The 18,344-nt window shown below is 41.0% G+C and overlaps 1 protein-coding gene across 2 annotated transcripts in view; it reads right to left on the reverse strand.

Annotated features, from left to right (window-relative positions):
• Positions 1-260: 260 nt before the first annotated feature.
• The window catches only part of SUGCT (succinyl-CoA:glutarate-CoA transferase), a 762,227-nt gene continuing 744,143 nt past the window's right edge, over positions 261-18,344 (reverse strand). For both annotated transcript variants that reach the window (XM_052638793.1, XM_052638791.1), the window contains one exon: positions 261-907. In XM_052638793.1, coding sequence (XP_052494753.1) covers positions 744-907 — 164 coding nt within the window. In that variant the 3' untranslated portion in view covers positions 261-743. The remainder of the gene's footprint in view (positions 908-18,344) is intronic.

Below are 18,344 nucleotides of genomic sequence, written 5' to 3' on the forward strand. Positions count from 1 at the left end.
CATCTGACATTCATTTAAAAATGTGTTGCATTTGCACTTGGCTCAAAATAAGGTACCAATTAAAGAACCACTCTTTACCCTGTCATGCAGATACCTACACATCCCAAAATTCATTGGTGAGGATTGATTTTCTGCATGTCTCAGGAAATAGTCAAAGAAACACAACATAAAGCAAATATTCACCCCCACAGGGGAGAATGAAGTTCAGTTTTATAAGGGACATTAACAAATTCCATGGTTTAAATTACAGATTAACAAAGGGTTCATGAGCTCAAATTAAGTTATTCTGTTTAAAATCAATCACTGAGACTGTCATTCTGCTTATTGCTTTGACTTCCTAACAAAGGTTTAAATGAGGACTTTATGTGCAAGTAAAGAACATCAAGAGATCTGCTCTTTTTCAGACCTGCGTGGGCTGGAGGGGCAAACGTTTAGGCTATTAATGTAATTAGAATGAGGAATGCATTTTTCCAGAAAAAAAAAATCTTCACCAAAAAAAAAAATCTGCTATTAATCTATTATCTGCGGGAAAACAGTGAGGAATGAAAGGTGGGGTACATTTAGAAAGCACTAGATTCACTGATACCAGAGCCATTCTGGAGACGCCAGGCAGGAAATCTGGAATTCCTCTAACTCTTCAGTGGCAGGCACCAGATTTGGGAAGAAGGGTCCAGAAAGGCTGTTTTGTCTTCGCTAGCAAAATGTATTCAGATGTGGCTTTGCAGAAAAGCATTTTTCCTTTGTCACTCAGCCTCATGTTGGGTCACCACTCCGGTGCTGAGCAGCTCCCTGATGGCCCTGTCATCGTATCGGAGGACCTCCTTCAGGATGTGCGTCGTGTGCTGCCCGAGAAGGGGAGGCGGCCTGGCCTCTGACATCTTGAACTTACTGTATCTCACAGCTGGGCCTGTCAGAGCGGGAGGAAAGCAGGAAGCCTGTTAATGACTAACCCTCGGAAATTCATTACCCAAGCAGCCTGGGGTGTTTGCAATGAATGCCAAGAATATCACTGCCCGTTACACCCTTGCAGATGGACCATCGTTTTGGAAAGAAATACATTTGCACACATGGCTTTCCTTGACTTTGCTTTAGACAACTGTGCAGTGGTCATCCACCATGCTGGGGGCTGCATGGATGTGCCTGGTATGTGCCAGGCCCGTCACAAAGACTCGCAGGGGTAAGTCACTCAGCTGAACTGACTTTCTGGGTCCCAGAGAGCAGTGGCACAGGTACATAGTGTCTCTCTGGAAATCTGACCCCAGGTGAAGGTAACCCAAGTTCAACAGACTGCAGATCAACTAAACCTCAGCCAGACTCTGGGTGAAGCATTTAGGTGGTCGAAGAGGTTACGGGTACAAATTCCATTGTCAGAGAGACTTCTGTTTGGGTATCAGCTCTTTCACTTTCAAGAAGAGCTATCTTGGACAAATTATATAGCTTCTCTGAGCCTTGTGTTCCACAACTAAACTGGGTGTGATGCTTACCATACACTCTTGATGAAAGGGTTTACATGATGTAATGAACAGAAAGCACGAAGTAAGCATCCCCGAATCCACATAATGCACAAAATCTGGCAGCCACTATGATGGCAGAAGCCACCCCATCACCTTCTTTGACAGTTGCAGTGCAATGGGAAATGGATATGTACTGCCAGCTCTTTGCTGAGCACTGAGCCACCACAAACAGGATAACTAGAGCAAGGATTTCAACAACCGCTGGGAACAGATTTTATCATCCTCATTCATTTTTTTCCCCCAACTTTTTGACTCCACCGTGCAGCATGTGGGATCTTAGTTCCCTGACCAGGGATCGAACCCATGCCCTCTGCAGTGGGAGCTTGGAGACTTAACCACTGGACTACCAGGGAAGTCCTTCATCCTAACTCTTCACATAATGACAGTAAAGTACAAAATGCTAAGGTTTTGTTCAAGGTCATGGACTTCACCAGTGGCTCAGCTGGTAAAGAACCAGCTTGCCAATGCAGGAAATGCAAGAGATGGGGTTTGATCCCTGGGTCAAGAAAATCCTCTGGAGAAGGAAATGGCAACCCACTCCAATATTCTTGCCTGGAAAATTCCATGGACGGAGGAGCCTGGTGGACTATAGTTCATGACATCACAAAGAAGTGGACACGACTGATCACAGCACACACACACGCACACAGAGCTAATAACTAACAGTTGCTGCTGCTAAGTCATTTCAGTCGTGTCTGACTCTGTGCGATCCCATAGATGGCAGCCCACCAGGCTCCCCCATCTCTGGGATTCTCCAGGCAAGAGTACTGGCGTGGGGTGCCATTGCCTTCTCCAATGCGTGAAGGTGAAAAGTGAAAGTGAAGTCGCTCAGTTGTGTCCGACTGTTAGCGACCCCATGGATTGCAGCCCACCAGGCTCCTCCGTCCATGGGATTTTCCAGGCAAGAGTACTGGAGTGGGGTGCCATTGCCTTCTCCGAATAACTAATAGTAACAGGATGCAAATCCTCATCCACCTGAACCATCTCACATTGAAGGCCATATACTTTTCGGAACCTTAGCAGCCTCATCTTCTCACTCTTTCATGCACAGGTTTGATGGACAGTGATGCTAAAGCTGAAATTCCAGTACTTTGGCCACCTCATGTGAAGAGTTGACTCATTGGAAAAGACTTTGATGCTGGGAGGGATTGGGGGCAGGAGGAGAAGGGGATGACAGAGGATGAGATGGCTGGATGGCATCACTGACTCGATGGACGTGAATCTGAGTGAACTTTGAGAGTTGGTGATGGACAGGGAGGCCTGGCGTGCTGCGATTCATGGGGTCTCAAAGAGTCGGACACGACTGTGCGACTGAACTGAACTGAACTGTACTGAGCAACATACTGTTTCAACAGGTTTTACCTTTGCTGCCTCATTCAATAAATGATGTTTATGTTGGCTGTCCTTTACATCTCACTTGATGAGCCTTCGGGAAAACAAATTAGAGAGTCACAGGAAGACTACAGAACAGTACGTTTCCATCTCATAAAGATTTTTCCAGTCTCCTCTGGATTTGGGGAGCCCATAGGAAGAACAGATAAAACTCAAGTACATGTGGGTAACAGAATGGCAGTCAATAAAGCAGAAATGTGCCTTAGGATCTAGGAGAATTCCATTCTGAAAAGATAATGGCGAGAAAGCCATTGTTGATGGAGAGAGGACACAGACCTCTTAAAACCGTCAAGTGGCACATTTGGGTCACATATACTATCCACACCAGATAAACGGCAATTTCCAACTGATGTCCAAAGTTTTCCTTCTCTGAAACTCAGGGAAATTCTTTTCTTTTTTCCTTCTCACACTTCCTTTCAAATGCTCCAGTGCATGACTGTTTTCTTTCATGGGTTGGTCCCTTTTCAAGAAAGAACCATACACATTGGGAGGTGGTGTCACCTATGCTTCTGAGAAAGCTGATAATCCAGTGTTTTAGGGACGTGTGCGATTTTGACATTAACCATAGTTTTCATCCAAAATTTGTCTTTCAAAAGAAGGACTCTGCCAAAAAATACAGGCTGAAGTCAAAGTCACATGGCTTTTTTCCTAACTAGATGACCTGAAGTAAAACAATCAACTGAGAAATAGCCATTTGACTCTTGAAGAATCTGGGATAAAACAGGGTTACCATTTATCACTACTGCTCCCAGTGCCAGGAGCATTAGCAGTGGTAACTACCATTTCCTAAGAACCTGGGCTGTGCTGGCCACTGTGCCAAAGGCCACACATCAGCTCCTGTAAATCTTCATGGCAATCCTGTATGGATACTGATGGAGATTTAAGGTAAAAGGGTTAAAGTGAGGATCCAGGTTAGGATATGAGAATAACTTGCTAAACATCACACAGCTAGGAAGTATCAGTTTCCAAGTCCAGGTATGTTAGTTTCAGGAACTTGGACTTTTGTTTTAAAAAAAAGAATTAATTGAGGTGAAATTCACGTAAGAGCCACTATTTTCAAGTGTACTGTTCCGTGACATGTGGTACGTTTGCAATGCTGTGCAACCACCACCTCTATCTAGTTCCAAAATATTTCCATCACCCCCACTAAAACCCTCATCCTTTAAGCAGTTTCTCTCAGTTCTCCCCTTTCCACATCCCCTGGCAACCTCTAACTTCTTTCCATCTCTATGGATTATTCTGGATATTCCATATCAATGAAACCATACAATATGTGGCCTTTACTGTCTGGCATCCTTCACTTATTATGTTTTTGAGACTCATCTACTTTGCAGTATTGTGCTATTGGCACATAGAACTTGGATTTTTAACTCCCAGCAAGGATGCCATGAGGGAATTTCTCAGGTCCAGCCATAGGAAAGGGCAGGTCAACTTGTGTCACCCTCCATTACTTGTGTCCCTCCTATCCTTTCCTGGGAGCTTCCAGATCCACACTGAACACTATGCTACCAGTTTAGGAGGAAGGGCATGGAACACCTTGCACAAAAATATCTTAAAGAATTTAGGTTGGTGGGATGGTATTACTTGGTAATTTTTAGACTTGCTAGGATAAAGACACCTGGAGGATATGATATATTTGGAAAGCTTAGGCTTCTTTAAACAAATATATGTTACTAAGTAAGCCATATCGCAGTTGACGAAATTGTATATACTTTTCCATATGCCCCTTCAGAAACCAGGTATTTTACATATGATTGATTTTAGAAAGATTCTGAAGCTGAGATTTGTCCGTGTAATAACATCAAAGTATGGTATAGTTATCTGAACTGTACTGGCAGTTTTCAAATTGCAATTTCTTAAAAATTCCTTAAACACAGTAGCGCCCCCTTATCTGTGGGGGATACTTTCCAAGACACCCCACTTGGATCCTTAAAACCACAGATGATGCTAACCCTATGTATAGTGTTTTTTCTTATCCATATATCCCTATGACAAAGTTTAATTCATAAATGAAGCACAGTAAGTGAACCACTATAACTACTACTAACACAGAACATGACATGACAACAATATACTGTAATAACAGTGACATAAAAGTGGTCTCTCTCAAAATATCTTACTATGCATATCTGATGTCTTTTCCCACTTAGCTAAGCATCTATGATGCACTGTGGCCTTAAATTTTGTGGACTGAAGTGTGACAGCAAAACTAGTAAGAATTTCTTTTTCCTTCTTCAGAGTTTCACGGATAGAAGATTTGCTCTTACTATAGGTTTCAGCAACCTCAGCACACAGTTAATTCTTCTTTCGTTAATAAGCTGAGAACTTTCACCTTCTCACTCAAAAGAAGTTCTTTACGACTTCTCTCTGGCATACCTAAATGGCCAGCATCACTACTCTTGTGCCATTACAAAGTAAAAGAAGAGTCGCTTTGACACTGATGGACAATCAGTCTGATAAACTAGATGGCTACTAAGTGGCTAACGAATGAATACGCTGGACAAAGAGATAATTCAAGACACAGAAGGGGATGACAGGCGATTTCATCACTCTTCTCAGAACAGCACACAATTGAAAATGTATGAATTATTTATTTCTAGAATTTTCTAATATTTTCAGACCATGGTTGACCGCATGTAACTGAAACCTTGGAAAGTGAACCCATGGATAAGGGGGATAGGGGTGCTACTGTTTTGCTTGGCCATGTAGTTTATGATAAAACAAAAATTTACAGCCCCTTAAAATATACATCTCTATGTGAAACAGGACAAATGAAGTGATATATCCAGATCCCCAAAAAAGCAAAATTTCCCTGAGTCAATTGAAATCTGTTCTTGCAACCCTGTACAATGATCCTATGTACCTGGGACATTCCTCAGTCTAGGCTTTGCACAACATATATTCTTCAAATGTATTTGTTGCAAGAAGTAGAACATGTTTGACATAATTATTTATATCTAAGGTCCAGAAAGAATGAATAATCTGATTTTCTGTTTAAAAAAAAGATGAGCAGATAAGTCACATGTTCTTAAATTACTTTTTGGCAAAGCAACGTCTACATTCGCATATGCTTTCAAACACTTGAAAGCTGTGTGATCCTGAGAATTCTTAAAAGTTCCTGAGTCTCAGTCCATAGATTTCTAAAATGAGGTTGGCAATACCTATGCAGGATTGGTTTGAGCATTTGGGGAATATAATGTGGGTAATACTCAACATCAGTAATAATCAGAGAGTATGGAGATGATGAGATATAACTTTGTTTACAAAACTAGTGAATCTTACAGATATCACAGTATGTGTTTAAGAAGTCTGTGACCAGAGGGAGTGGAAAATGGTACAATCCTTCTGGAAGGAAAATTTTCAACTTGATATCAAGGGTTTTAAGTATTCACATACTTGAATGGAGAAATCATGCTTTAATAAAAAAATTTTTTCCTCTATGGATATAATCAAGAATGCTGACAAATGTGATAGGTAAGGATCTATACAAATTTCTAAATCAAATATTCAATACCCCCTTTTGTGTGAGCTTCTGTATTTAAAAGAAAAGAAAGAAACTTTTTCATCTGTTCTTAGCTTCCAAAGTGTACCTTATTAGGAGCAGGTGTTTAGCAATCATTCTCTCACATACTGTCCTCATAGGTCTATCCCAAACGCCTTCCTTCCAGATAAAGAGGTCAAATAGTTGCAATATTGATAAAATTAGGAAAATATGCTCCAAACTTGGGCATGTGTGGATGTTAAGTCGCTTCAGTAGTGTCTGACTCTGTGTCTGGCTCTCTATGAACTTCAGCCCACCAGGCTCCTCTGTCCATGGGATTCTCCAGGCAAGAATACTGGAGTAGGTTGCCATTTCCTTTTGCACTGGTCAAATAAGTTACCGTACATCTAAATGATGGTAAATGACTATAATTTCAAGCGGTGTATTTTGGGACTTTGAATATATACATTGCCTTCACTCTCCCCTGATAAACCACTGAAGTAAAGGTATAGAAGTTAAACAAACATAAAATTTCATATGAGTGAAAAGGATGGGAGGGAAAATCACTAGTGCATGAGCTACTTCAACAAATTTAAGAATGACATCAATGGGATAATGTCGATGGGGAAAGAGGTCAAGAAAGCTGAAGCATAGGATATTCTACAAGGACACTGAGAGGAAGTGGATGCCAATTGGTCCATTTCACCTTCCCAAGAGTCTTTTTAAAGACTCTTTAAAATTTTTTTATTTTTTTTTTTAATTTAAATTTTTGACCACACTATAGGCAGCTTGTGGGATCTTAGTTCCTCAACCAGGGACCAAACCGAAACCTTTGGCAGTGAAAGTGCCAAGTCTTAACCACTTGACAACCATCGAATTTCCAAGCCTCTTTTCTTAAAAATCAATGGTTAAGAGAGAGACAGATCTTAGAATAGAGGTAGGACAGAAGCTGAAAGGTCAAATCTTGCAATATATTCTACTCTCACTAATTTCTACTAAAAACTAGAAGAAAGTGAAGCTCGCTTTCAAATTCCTAAATGGGAATGATGTTAAACCTAGAATTGCGTGTGTGTGCATGCTAAGCTACTTCAGTCGTGTCTAGCTCTTTGCGAACCGTAGCCCACCACGCTCCTCTGCCCATGGGATTCTCCAGGCGAGAATACTGGAGTGGGTTGCCATGCCCTCCTCCAGGGGATCTTCCCGACCCAGGGATTAAACCAGTGTCTCTTAGTCTCCTGCATTGGCAGGCGGGTTCTCTACCTTGAGCACGAAGTCCCAAACCTAGAATTGTATACCTAGTCAAATGGTTAATCAAATATGAAGGTATTTTCAAACTGCCAAAGATTAAGTTTACTATGTATGTTTCTCCTTTTTTTTAGAAAAATATTTATTTTATTTATCTGTTTGGCTGTGCTGGGTCTTACTTGCAGTACCTGGGCTTAGTTGTTCAGTGGCATGTTGCCCTTGGTTTCCAGACCAGGGATTGAACCCACACCCCCTGTACTGGAAGGCAAAGTTTTAACCACTGGACCACCAGGGAAGTCCCAAAGCTGAGCTATTAATATTAAAACAAAAGCTATTAACATTAAAAGAAAGAAGACTCCAGGCAGTGAGAACAGGCTTGATGCCCAAGAACTGAAAAAAGTTGCAGTGTGGCTAGAATATTATCGGGGAGTTTCTAGATGAAATTGGAAGGAGAGTCACAGGGATTTACAGGCTATGGTAGTAAAGTGAATCTTTTTCTGAGTTCACTGGGAAGCTGCTGGGGCTTTAAGCAGAACAGTGACAAGACTTCAGTACTCCCACAGCTGGGCAGAGAGAGCACTAAAATGAGCTTGGAGGCTGTTCTGGGGATATTGGAGGAGATGGTGGTGGCCTATACTAGGATGGTGTCTACAGAATTTGAGAAAAGTGGATGTATTTGAGAACTTTTCTCCTGATAGAATGAGAGGGCTTGCTGATGGAGTGCAAGACCCAAGGTAGCTGGGGAGGGAGAAAGATCAAAGGAAAACTCCTGTTTCTGAAATGAATAACTGGTGGGCCATTTACCTGATGAGAAAGGCTGAATGGATTCGTGGACAAACCTGGTTAGAAGCAGAAGTCAAATTCTTTTTTTCTTTCCTTCCCTTTTTTTTGGCTGCCCCCTGAGGCATGTGGGATCTTAGCTCCCTGATCAGGGATTGAACTTGCACCCGCTGCATTGGAAGGTAGAATCTTGACCACTGGACCTGGCAGTCAGGGAAGTCCCAGAAGTCAAATTTGTTTTTGAAAATGCTGTTTGAGATGCCAATGAGATATCCAAGGAGAGAAGCCTTTAGCTATGCAAGTCCATTTCCTACTCCAGGGGATCTTCCTGACCAGGGATAGAACCTGCTTCGCCTGCATCTCCTGCATTACAGGAGGATTCCTTACTCACTGAGCCACCAGGGAAGCCCACCGAAAATGCTGTTTGAGATGCCAATGAGATATCCAAGGAGAGAAGCCTTTAGCTATGCAAGTCTGGAATTCAGGGAAGAATTTGGGCCAGGGTATGTAAATTTAGAGGTCCTTTCCATCTAAGTGTCTTCATTTCAAAGCAATGTATTTCCAAGGCAGTTGTATTCTTTCCAACCTCTCTGATGCTGAGGGTTTCAATCAGTTGTTTAGGCAGGCTTTTCTATTTCCTAAGTTCTATATCAAAAATCTATTGCATCAAAACGTTTAATGTCCAAAGGAAACGAATGAAAAATTAACCTGTATAGCTCATAAGTTTGGAGATAAATGCATTTCTTGCAATAAGGAATTCTTGGCCTTAACCAGACACATCTCCATTGACCTGAGAGTAGGAATTAGGGCAGTTTTACTTTTAAAAGAAATGCGGACTCTGTGCCAAACAGAAAGAGGCAGAGAAAGAAATGCAGTGCTCTCTGAGCCTGCGTCAAAGCCATGGAGGGATTAATGAAGGTGTGGATGTTTTTCCTCTGCATTTATAAAGGCAATCAAACTGAAAAATCTCAGGAAAAACGCACACCACAGCAGTCTCCAGAACATCAGTGGTACCAAACCTGGAACCCCAAGTGCTGTCCTTGTGAGGAGCCTACTTACTCTAATAATTGGAGGTCAAAGCTCTTACCAGGAAGGGGACTGGATGGCACAGCTTGTGGGTGAGACCCACCTCTCCATGAGGACTGTGTGTGAACTGCCCTTGGTCCCCTCATGAACAGTATGTCTGATTCTAGGAAAGTGACAATGCCTTTGACCTCAACTTCTGCCCCTTCCTGGGAGGCTGAACTGATAAACCAGCCAGAGGCTGACAAAATGCAGAGTTAGAAGAGGAGGAATCTGCCCCAGGCTCTAGGCATACCTGATGACATCTGACACCCACAGCCTCTACATACAGTGAGAACTTACTGTATGCCAGGCCTGGGGCTATATTTGTTATCTACATGGTATCCTCACAGTAACATTAGATAGGGTTTTTTGGTTGTTGTTGTTGTTTGCATTTATTACTGCCTTTTATCCTTATATCACAGCAGAGGCGCATGGAGCTCAGAGAGGTTATGAAATGTGTAAAGGGCACACAGCAGACACACCTACAGCTGTGCTGACTTCATAATCATTGTTTTCGAGGAGTGACACAGTAAGGAGGTTAAAAGTGAGGCTAGGGAGCCAGAGGGTCTTGGTTGACATCCTTGCTCTGTCATGAGCTGAGCTGGTCTCCTTGGGTAATCTACTTCTTCATCTGTGCCTCAATGTTCCTCTGTGAAATGGGGATGCTAATGGTCCCTACCATCTACAGTTGTGAGGATTTTAAGACTTCTTAGAACAGGACCAGGCACACAGTAAGCCCTCAGCACACACCACCTGCTGCTGTTGCCTCTCCTTCTCAGCTGCAGTGCTGACCTCAGCACCCCAGATTCCTCAGGTAGGGGCCTTGTCACCAGTTCATTTCAGTCCCAAGCTTCCCAGAACATGAGCAAGTGAACTTCATTTTAAATTCATGACATCAAGCTGGGGACAAAAGTCTTAACTTTTATAACTCTTTAACAATCAAGGATAAGATTAGTTAAAGGAAAAGGAAAAGGGAGGAACTCTTTTTTTAAAAACTAAATTCTATTCTTCATTTTAATTAAGGAGAGTTTTGTTTTCAAATACTAATTCTTTTTGTAATTTTTACAACGTTATGTTAGTTTCAGGTGTACAACAAAGTGAATTCGTCATATATGTACACGTAGCTATTCTTTTTCAAATTCATTTCCCATTTAGGTTATTATAGAACACCGAGCAGAGTTCCCTGTGCTATACGGAAGGACACATTTTTTAAGCACATGGGACATAACAAGCCCTTTTCAAATAAATAGGTAGGGAGATAAATATGTTTTCCTTTTCCTACAGATAGCAAAAGGGAGGCTAAGGCAGTCTGAATGATTACCAAGTCACCAGACAAGTACATACTCACTATATCCGACAGCATCATAATGTACACCAGAAACTAACTTTTTACTAGATATGTTAAAAGGAACTTTGGAAACATGAGACTTATTTACTTACTCAACAAACACTTCCTATGTGCCAAACACTGTCATATGTGCTTTGCACATTTGATTCATTCAGCCCTTAGGATACGGTCAGAAGGTCATGGTCCCCATTTTACAAATGGGGAAAACTGAGCGACACAGCAGGGAAGTCACTGAGCTAAATGGGTCGCAGAGCTAAAAGGAGCCAGGATTTAAAGCCAGAGAGACTTGCTCCAAATCCTGAACCTTTGCCAACAGGCCATGCTGTTTCCCAGTAAAAAGAAAAAAGCAAAAAAGAGAATTATCTAAGTTGAAAAATAAACTCACGGGTCTTGGAGTAGAACATGCCAAGGACAGTTTCAGATTTCATCTTCTGACAGCCTATGCCCTCTGTCTTTCTAGATCACAGTGCTATCAGATTTCTTATGCAATATGTACTCATTACTACCTCATCTTTTCACATGAATTTGTCATAGACCGCCTATTTCCTTGTAGGAGGTCCTGGAAACATAGCCCCATGAATATATTCTGATTCCTCACGTTTCTGAGCCAGGCAGTGCTCTCCAAATCTTTCTTCCCTACCCGGCCAGAAAGGAATGAAGCCTTTACTGTGTTCTCTGTGGAAAGTTATCTGGTTGAAGGCACAGGGAAGGCCCAGTTCCTGGTGTGCCAGAAAATTCCTTCAACTAGCCCTGTGTCGTGTTTTCCATCTGTGGTTTGAGGCCCTTCAGTAATAAGACCCTGACTATTTCATCTCATCTCCTCTTAGAAACCTTCCACGACTCAGGCTAAAAACGGAATCTACCCATTCCATGCAAACAACACAAGCTACTTTAACTACACACAGCATTCGAGCTACATTTCTATAATCCAGACCAACTTAATAATGTAAACAGTTGCAGGAAACAGAGGTAGCCAAAAACATGTGGGAAACCATAATGAATATTCAAGTAATGGGAACATAATATCACATCATCATGAGGGAAGGGACCTCAACATTCTTTTTTTTTCCAGAACTCGATGCACCTCACATCTCCATGATGTATTTCTAAAGCAATGAAACAACATATTGCTCAACTTCACAGCGAACTGGCCAAGGAGCAACACTAAGGGTTAAATTCATTAACATAGCTGGCCAGTCCAGTCATGATGGAAGCGAGAATGAATACAATTAAAACTAAATGTGTGGGTCTTTTCCTCTGTTGTGCCTTTTTAATGTCTGATATGGGTGTCAACTTTTTTAAAAAATCAAGAATACTTAAAAGCAAACATCTGTTTTATAATATATGAAATGCTATATCAAAAAGTTTTTATTTTGACTTCTTTGGCCCATTGCTAAGATACATGCTGTAGATACCATTTAATCTTCAAGGCTTACTAGTGCAATAAGAAGCCAAATTTCATTTTTCTGAAAATAATGATAGCTCCAGTACCAAGTTATTTCACAATTTCCCCTCCACTGCTTGAACTCATCATCATAACAATAACAATATTTTTTATATGGCGCCTCTCAGCCATAGCATCCAAGGCGCCAAATGGAACCATACAGTTAGAACACATTAAACCCATTAGATGTGAGATAAAAACAGATAAAGCCATTTCAACTAGCATGGAATGGTGGAAAAAGGCCATGGAGAATAAAAATGGCTCTGGATATCTTGAACAGAAGGACTCAATCGATGACACTGCTTATATGGTCAGGCATCCCAGAAACTCCAGGCAACATGTGGTATGTACCACCAACTAGGATGAGTCACCCGTCTCACCCAGAGTTCAGAGGCACCCTGGATCACTACTGCTATAACAGAATTTATTTTGGGACTCTGTAAAGATATCTAAAGTCCCACTACCTATGAGGTAAGATTATATTTTCAACTCTCTGTGGTTCTGTGATTGTCATTGCTCAGATGTCCAGCTTCCTTGTTCTAGGACCACGATAATGTGAGATGTCCTGATCTCTTTGATGCTGACTGAGGTCATGTGTTGGCCAACAAACTGTGAATAGGAGGGGTATGTATGCCCCACCTCCAGGTCAGAACACTCAGTTGCTGATGTAAGACCATCCGGGTCTCTCTGGTATAACAGCTTGGCCATGTGTGAGATAATGACTGTCCACCAGCCCTTGCAAATAATGATGAACATGGGATATTAGCAAGGAATCTACTTGCATCACTTTAAACTGGCGTTATTCAGGAATTGTCACTACCCTATATGACAATTGTATATGACATAGCCTATGGAGACTGATTCCATGTCTCAGTTTTAATACAGAGACTTATTTGCCTGGACCAGGGCAGAGATTCATTCATCTAGTCCCTCAGCACTCCTTTCAAAAGTATTCAGTTCAGATGCTCCAAATACTTCTAAATTCTCATTTTGTGTGGAGTCAATTTTGACCAGTGAAATGATGAGAACAGCTATTATTTATTGAGTACTTACACATGTTAGGCATTTGGTGGACTGTTTTTCATATATTACCTTGTTTGATAGACTGAATGACTTTAAAAAGTAGGATGCTTATTATACCATTTTATCAACAAAGGAAAGTGGGGTTAAGTAACGTTATCAAAATGACACAGCCAGTCAACTAAAGAATTCTGTTAGAATTTAGGCTGGCTAAATACAAAGTGCATGCTCGTTAACACTAGGATATATTTCCTCTCTGCATAATGTGGGAGAAAATCTGTTCTCATATCAGTGGCTGAATAAATACCATTCTTTGGCAGATGGTGTTATAAAGCAGTACTGTATTATAAATACTTATATATTTCATGATTGCTAATCCATTAAGGCATTTATCTTTCATTTGAAAAAGAAACAGGGTAACTTGTATTTGATTTATCTATCTTGTTCCAACCCACTGAAATGTCATAGTAGATTATCCATTTCCTGCTGGAAAAAATATATGGCCCATAAGGAAATGCTATTCGTACTCATTAGCAAACACGCAATCTCCCCTCAAAGTGAGCTACCCAAACTTTTAGCTAAGGTCTCAGAAAAGCATCAGGCTTGAAGAAGCTCCCCCCGGAATGATTTTTTCCAACATTTGTGTTTGCTTCTAATTATTTTCAACACTTCTGAAAATGCTAGGAAGGGTGAAGAAACACCTTGCTGACAATGTGCTCTTTGCCAAAATAATCAATCCTCCAGCTTCTCTTGCCTTCTAAAATTCTAATATTCAATACAAGCTCTTTGGGCACATTCCCAAGATTTTGTTTGGTTCGACTTTACCATGGAAAACAAAATTGGTTCAGCTGAAGTCTGTAGCCAGAACATTTTAAGCTTCATAGACCTTCAAAGTGGTGACCTTCTCCTCACCTCCTCTGCTTCTGCGCTCCATTAAGGAAAATACCGGAAGAAGTTTCCAGGCAGAGCAGCCAGATTGCATTTCGGTTCAATTTTGAGAGAAGGAACTGAACAGAGCTCAAGCAGGTGGTTATTTGTGGCTCTTCCCTCAAATGAGCTTTGAAAAGTTCTTCTGTAAACCTTGGAAAGTCTTGTAATTTAATAAAAATTGCTTGTGCTTTTTAACCTTTTCTTTTAAAGGAATCAGTCATATCAACAATATTCTTGTCTTATCCAAGTCTCTGAGAGCACACAAATCACAATCACAGTCCAAGCAAATAACAGATCAAGAAAATTATGTCCTCAAATCTGCTGCTGAGAAAACAGGTTGCTCAGGATTTATTGCAAGGCTTGATCTTAGCTTTTCTCATTCACTTTCCCTCTGTAGTCCAGATGGGAAGATTCTAGGCGAAGGTCCTTTCCCCCTATGTCCCTATTTCCATTTTGGTATCACCAGCCTCTCAGGTGGCTCAGTGGTAAAGATCCCACCTGCCAACACAAGAGACACAGGTTCATACCCTGGGTCAGGAAGATACCCTGGAGAAGGGCATGTATTCTTGCCTGAGAAGTCCCCTGGACAGAGGAGCCTGGTGGGCTATAGCCCATGAGGTCACAAAGAGTGGGACACAACTTAGCGACTAAACAACAGCCTCCCAATAACAACATTCCAATCCTCAGTCTTACCTTTGAGACATTGCTACACCAGCGATCCTGTCTCTGAACTATCCCTCACACCTCTCCACACTTTTGACCTTTTCTGCCACCTCCTTGGTCCAAAGCATTCTGAACTAGAAGGACCACATGTCCAATCTTCCCCCCTAGCTGTTCCCTCCAGGTGCCCTGCACTCATTCTGCCTTGGACTGGATGCTGTGTGGGTCCTTGTGCCCACCTAGAATGCATATTGGTTTGTGACCCTCAAACTCACATTATTCTGAAAATTCTGTTCAGGGTGACTTGATGTTGACCTTTCCTTCTTTTTTTCACAGTGCAAAGGAACATCTCTCTTCTCTGACTCTCTAAAACATTTGATTTACTTCTCCTTTATAGTTTATCTCCATGTCTAATAGTGTTGCTCTTGGGATCCTTTTTCAGACCAGAATCAATATTTTGCTCATCTTCAACTCCTCACTGCACCTACCACACTAAGTGTTCCATAAATAGCTACTAGAAGTATTAGACTAAAACAAACAAACAAACAACAACCTAATATGGCTTAGATGGTAAAGAATTTGCCTGCGATGCAGGAGACCTGGGTTCGATCCCTGGGTCAGAAAGATCCCCTGGAGAAGGGAGTGGCAACCCATTCCAGTATTCTTGCCTGGAGAATCCCGTAGACTGAGGAGCCTGATGGGCTATATAGTCCATGGGGTTGCAAAGAGTCAGACACGACTGAGTGACTAATACAGCAACCCAAGTTGCAAGTATAAAAAAATACAGTGCAGCAGGAAGTATTGGACAAAAAAAGACCTAAACTAGAAACATGAAATACAGAATGAAAGAGACATGCAAATTAATATATTTTGCCATAGATATCCAAATGGAGTCATCTTGACTCTTCCACTGACATCCCATGTCCAACCCATCAACAAATCCTTTTGGTTCTACCCTCAAAATACATACAGAATCCAATCGCTTTTTACAACCAGCTTAGCCTTGGCCACCATCACATCTTGCTTGGATTTCTGTGAGGGCTCCTATCAGCTCTCCCTGCCTGCATAGCTTCCCTGCAACATATTTTCAAACAAGGCAGCTGGAGTCACCCTTTAAAAACATGATTCAGATCAAGTCATTCCTCTGCTCAAAATTCTTCAAAGCTATACCTTTGTAATTTTTGATGGCTCAGAATTTTGTTGAAGGATAGCCATCTCCAGCTCCCTAATAGCAAAAAAAATTTTCATACTGCTTTTTAATCTCAAAAGGAATAATGAATCTAATTGACTTTTTCATTTCTTCATCATCTAGTTCCTTGTAAGCACTTTTGGATACACATCAGACTTTAGGACTTGTCTACTTATGTACCATTTCAAGGGAACTTAGGTGTACAAACACACACACACACACACACACACACACACACACAAAACGAAAGAAAGAAAGAAAGAAAAACTCTACACTCTGCAAAGCTTCCCTTGTTGAGTATTGACAATGGGCTCTTAGATTCCATATAATCCACTAACCTTCCCACTACGAGGTTACCCCTGTGACCTCTCCTCCTGCCTTCCTCGGCTTACTTACTCTGCTCCACTGCACTGGTTTTCTTAACCAGCAGGCTCATACTTAGGGGGCTTCACTCCAGCTCTTCTTTCTGCCTGAAACATTCTTATTTGTGATATTTACATAGCTCATTTCCTCAAATCCTTCAAATCTTTCTCAATGAAGTCTACCCTAAGCACCTTTAACATTTTAACCTGCCATTCTGACCTTGCCACTTCCAATTCCTCTTACCCTGTTCAACTTTCTCTTTCTTCCGTTGTACTTATCAAATATGTCTACCATTCTTTCACTCCCTCTGCTAGAATGTAAGCTTCACAGAGGCAGGGAGCTGCGTCTGTTTTCCTCAACAAATATTTGTTGAATATGGATGTGTGTATAAATCAGTGATATAGTGTAACAGGGCTTTGAACTCAGTTCTCAAGTTTCTAAAAGAACGAAACTCAAAGTGTTCATACACTCAGACCTCAAGACTCTAGAAAAATAAATCTTGTCAAATGGAGCCAAAAGCAAATTGAAGCAGTATTATTGACTATGAAACCAACTTGCACTTATGCTACTCATGAGGACAAACACCTGCAATGTTCTGAAGATGAAGAGTTCCAGGAGCTGTGTGTCATTTTTTAGTACAGAGGCTCATAGAGCACATGAAAACAGGTGTTCAGGAGTATTTTTAAGCTCAATGAGGGCAGGATCATATCTGTTTTGTTTGTACTTTCTTGTTTAGTTGCTTCAGTTGTGTCGGGGTCCATGAATCCCTTGGACTATAGCCCACCAGGCTCCTCTGTCCATGGGATTTCCTAGGCAAGAATCCTGGAGTGGGTTACTATTTCCTTCTCCAGGGGATCTTCCCAATCCAGGGATTGAACCTACATCTCCCTCACCAGCAAGCAGTTTCTTTACCACTGAGCCACCAGGGAAGCCCCTTGAGCTGTCTAGAAGCCAGTAAATTGGGATGCTCAAAATATATTTGTTACATGAATATAGGATGGAAGAGAAAGGATTTCTATTATTTTCAGAAATAAATAATGCAATAAAAAGTAATTTTGTTATTCACACAAAGGAAGGTTTTACTACCTGGATGTTGATACAATGATGCCAAATTTTACCTTAATTTAATTTGTTTAGAAGTTAATTTTTCATTACGACAATAATATGTGGGACTCTATGAACAGTGTAAAATAGCTCAGAAAACATGGTCATGTGTTAAAAAAATTGTTTCTTATTCCTTTCGGAAGGACATCATTTGGATTTTTAGTGACTACTTTTCTATTTGGAAAACAAGTCTTGGTTTTTATTTATATGAGACTATAATTTTTACAATTGCACATTAATTTAATTTTGTTTTCCATGTTTCTCTTTGCTAGTGGGTGTTGCGAATTTCACATAATAATAGCACAGCTCTATTGTGGTGTACAAAGACTTTCCTATTGATTGTTTACCCTTTCCCACATTCTCCTTATTAGCTCTTTAGATTTCTATTTACAAAATGTCATGCTGACTCTCACAAATGAAATCTGCGGTTATGCTTCCCTAGAATCTTCTGAACTACTTAAAAAGTATTTAATACACATAGAAAAAAGGAATAACTACTGACTATCTGAAATGTTGTTTTGGCTTTTTATACTGTCATTGTAAATGTGAAGACAGTTATTTTACCTTTTTAACTATTCGTTTCTTTATTTGGCTGTGTCAGGTCTTAGTTACAGCATGCAGGATCTTTCATTGCAGTGCATTGACTCCCTAGTTGTGGCATGAAGGCTCTCTAGTTGCTCTATGACATGAGGGATTTTAGTTCCTGGACCAGGGATAGAATCTATGTCCCCTGCATTGCAAGGTGGATTCTTGCCTGGTGGTACAACTGCTGGACCACCAGGCAAGTCCTATACTATTTTATATATTAA

The sequence above is a fragment of the Budorcas taxicolor genome, chromosome 4 (genome assembly GCF_023091745.1).
Source record: "Budorcas taxicolor isolate Tak-1 chromosome 4, Takin1.1, whole genome shotgun sequence".
Classification (NCBI taxonomy): Eukaryota; Metazoa; Chordata; class Mammalia; order Artiodactyla; family Bovidae; genus Budorcas; species Budorcas taxicolor.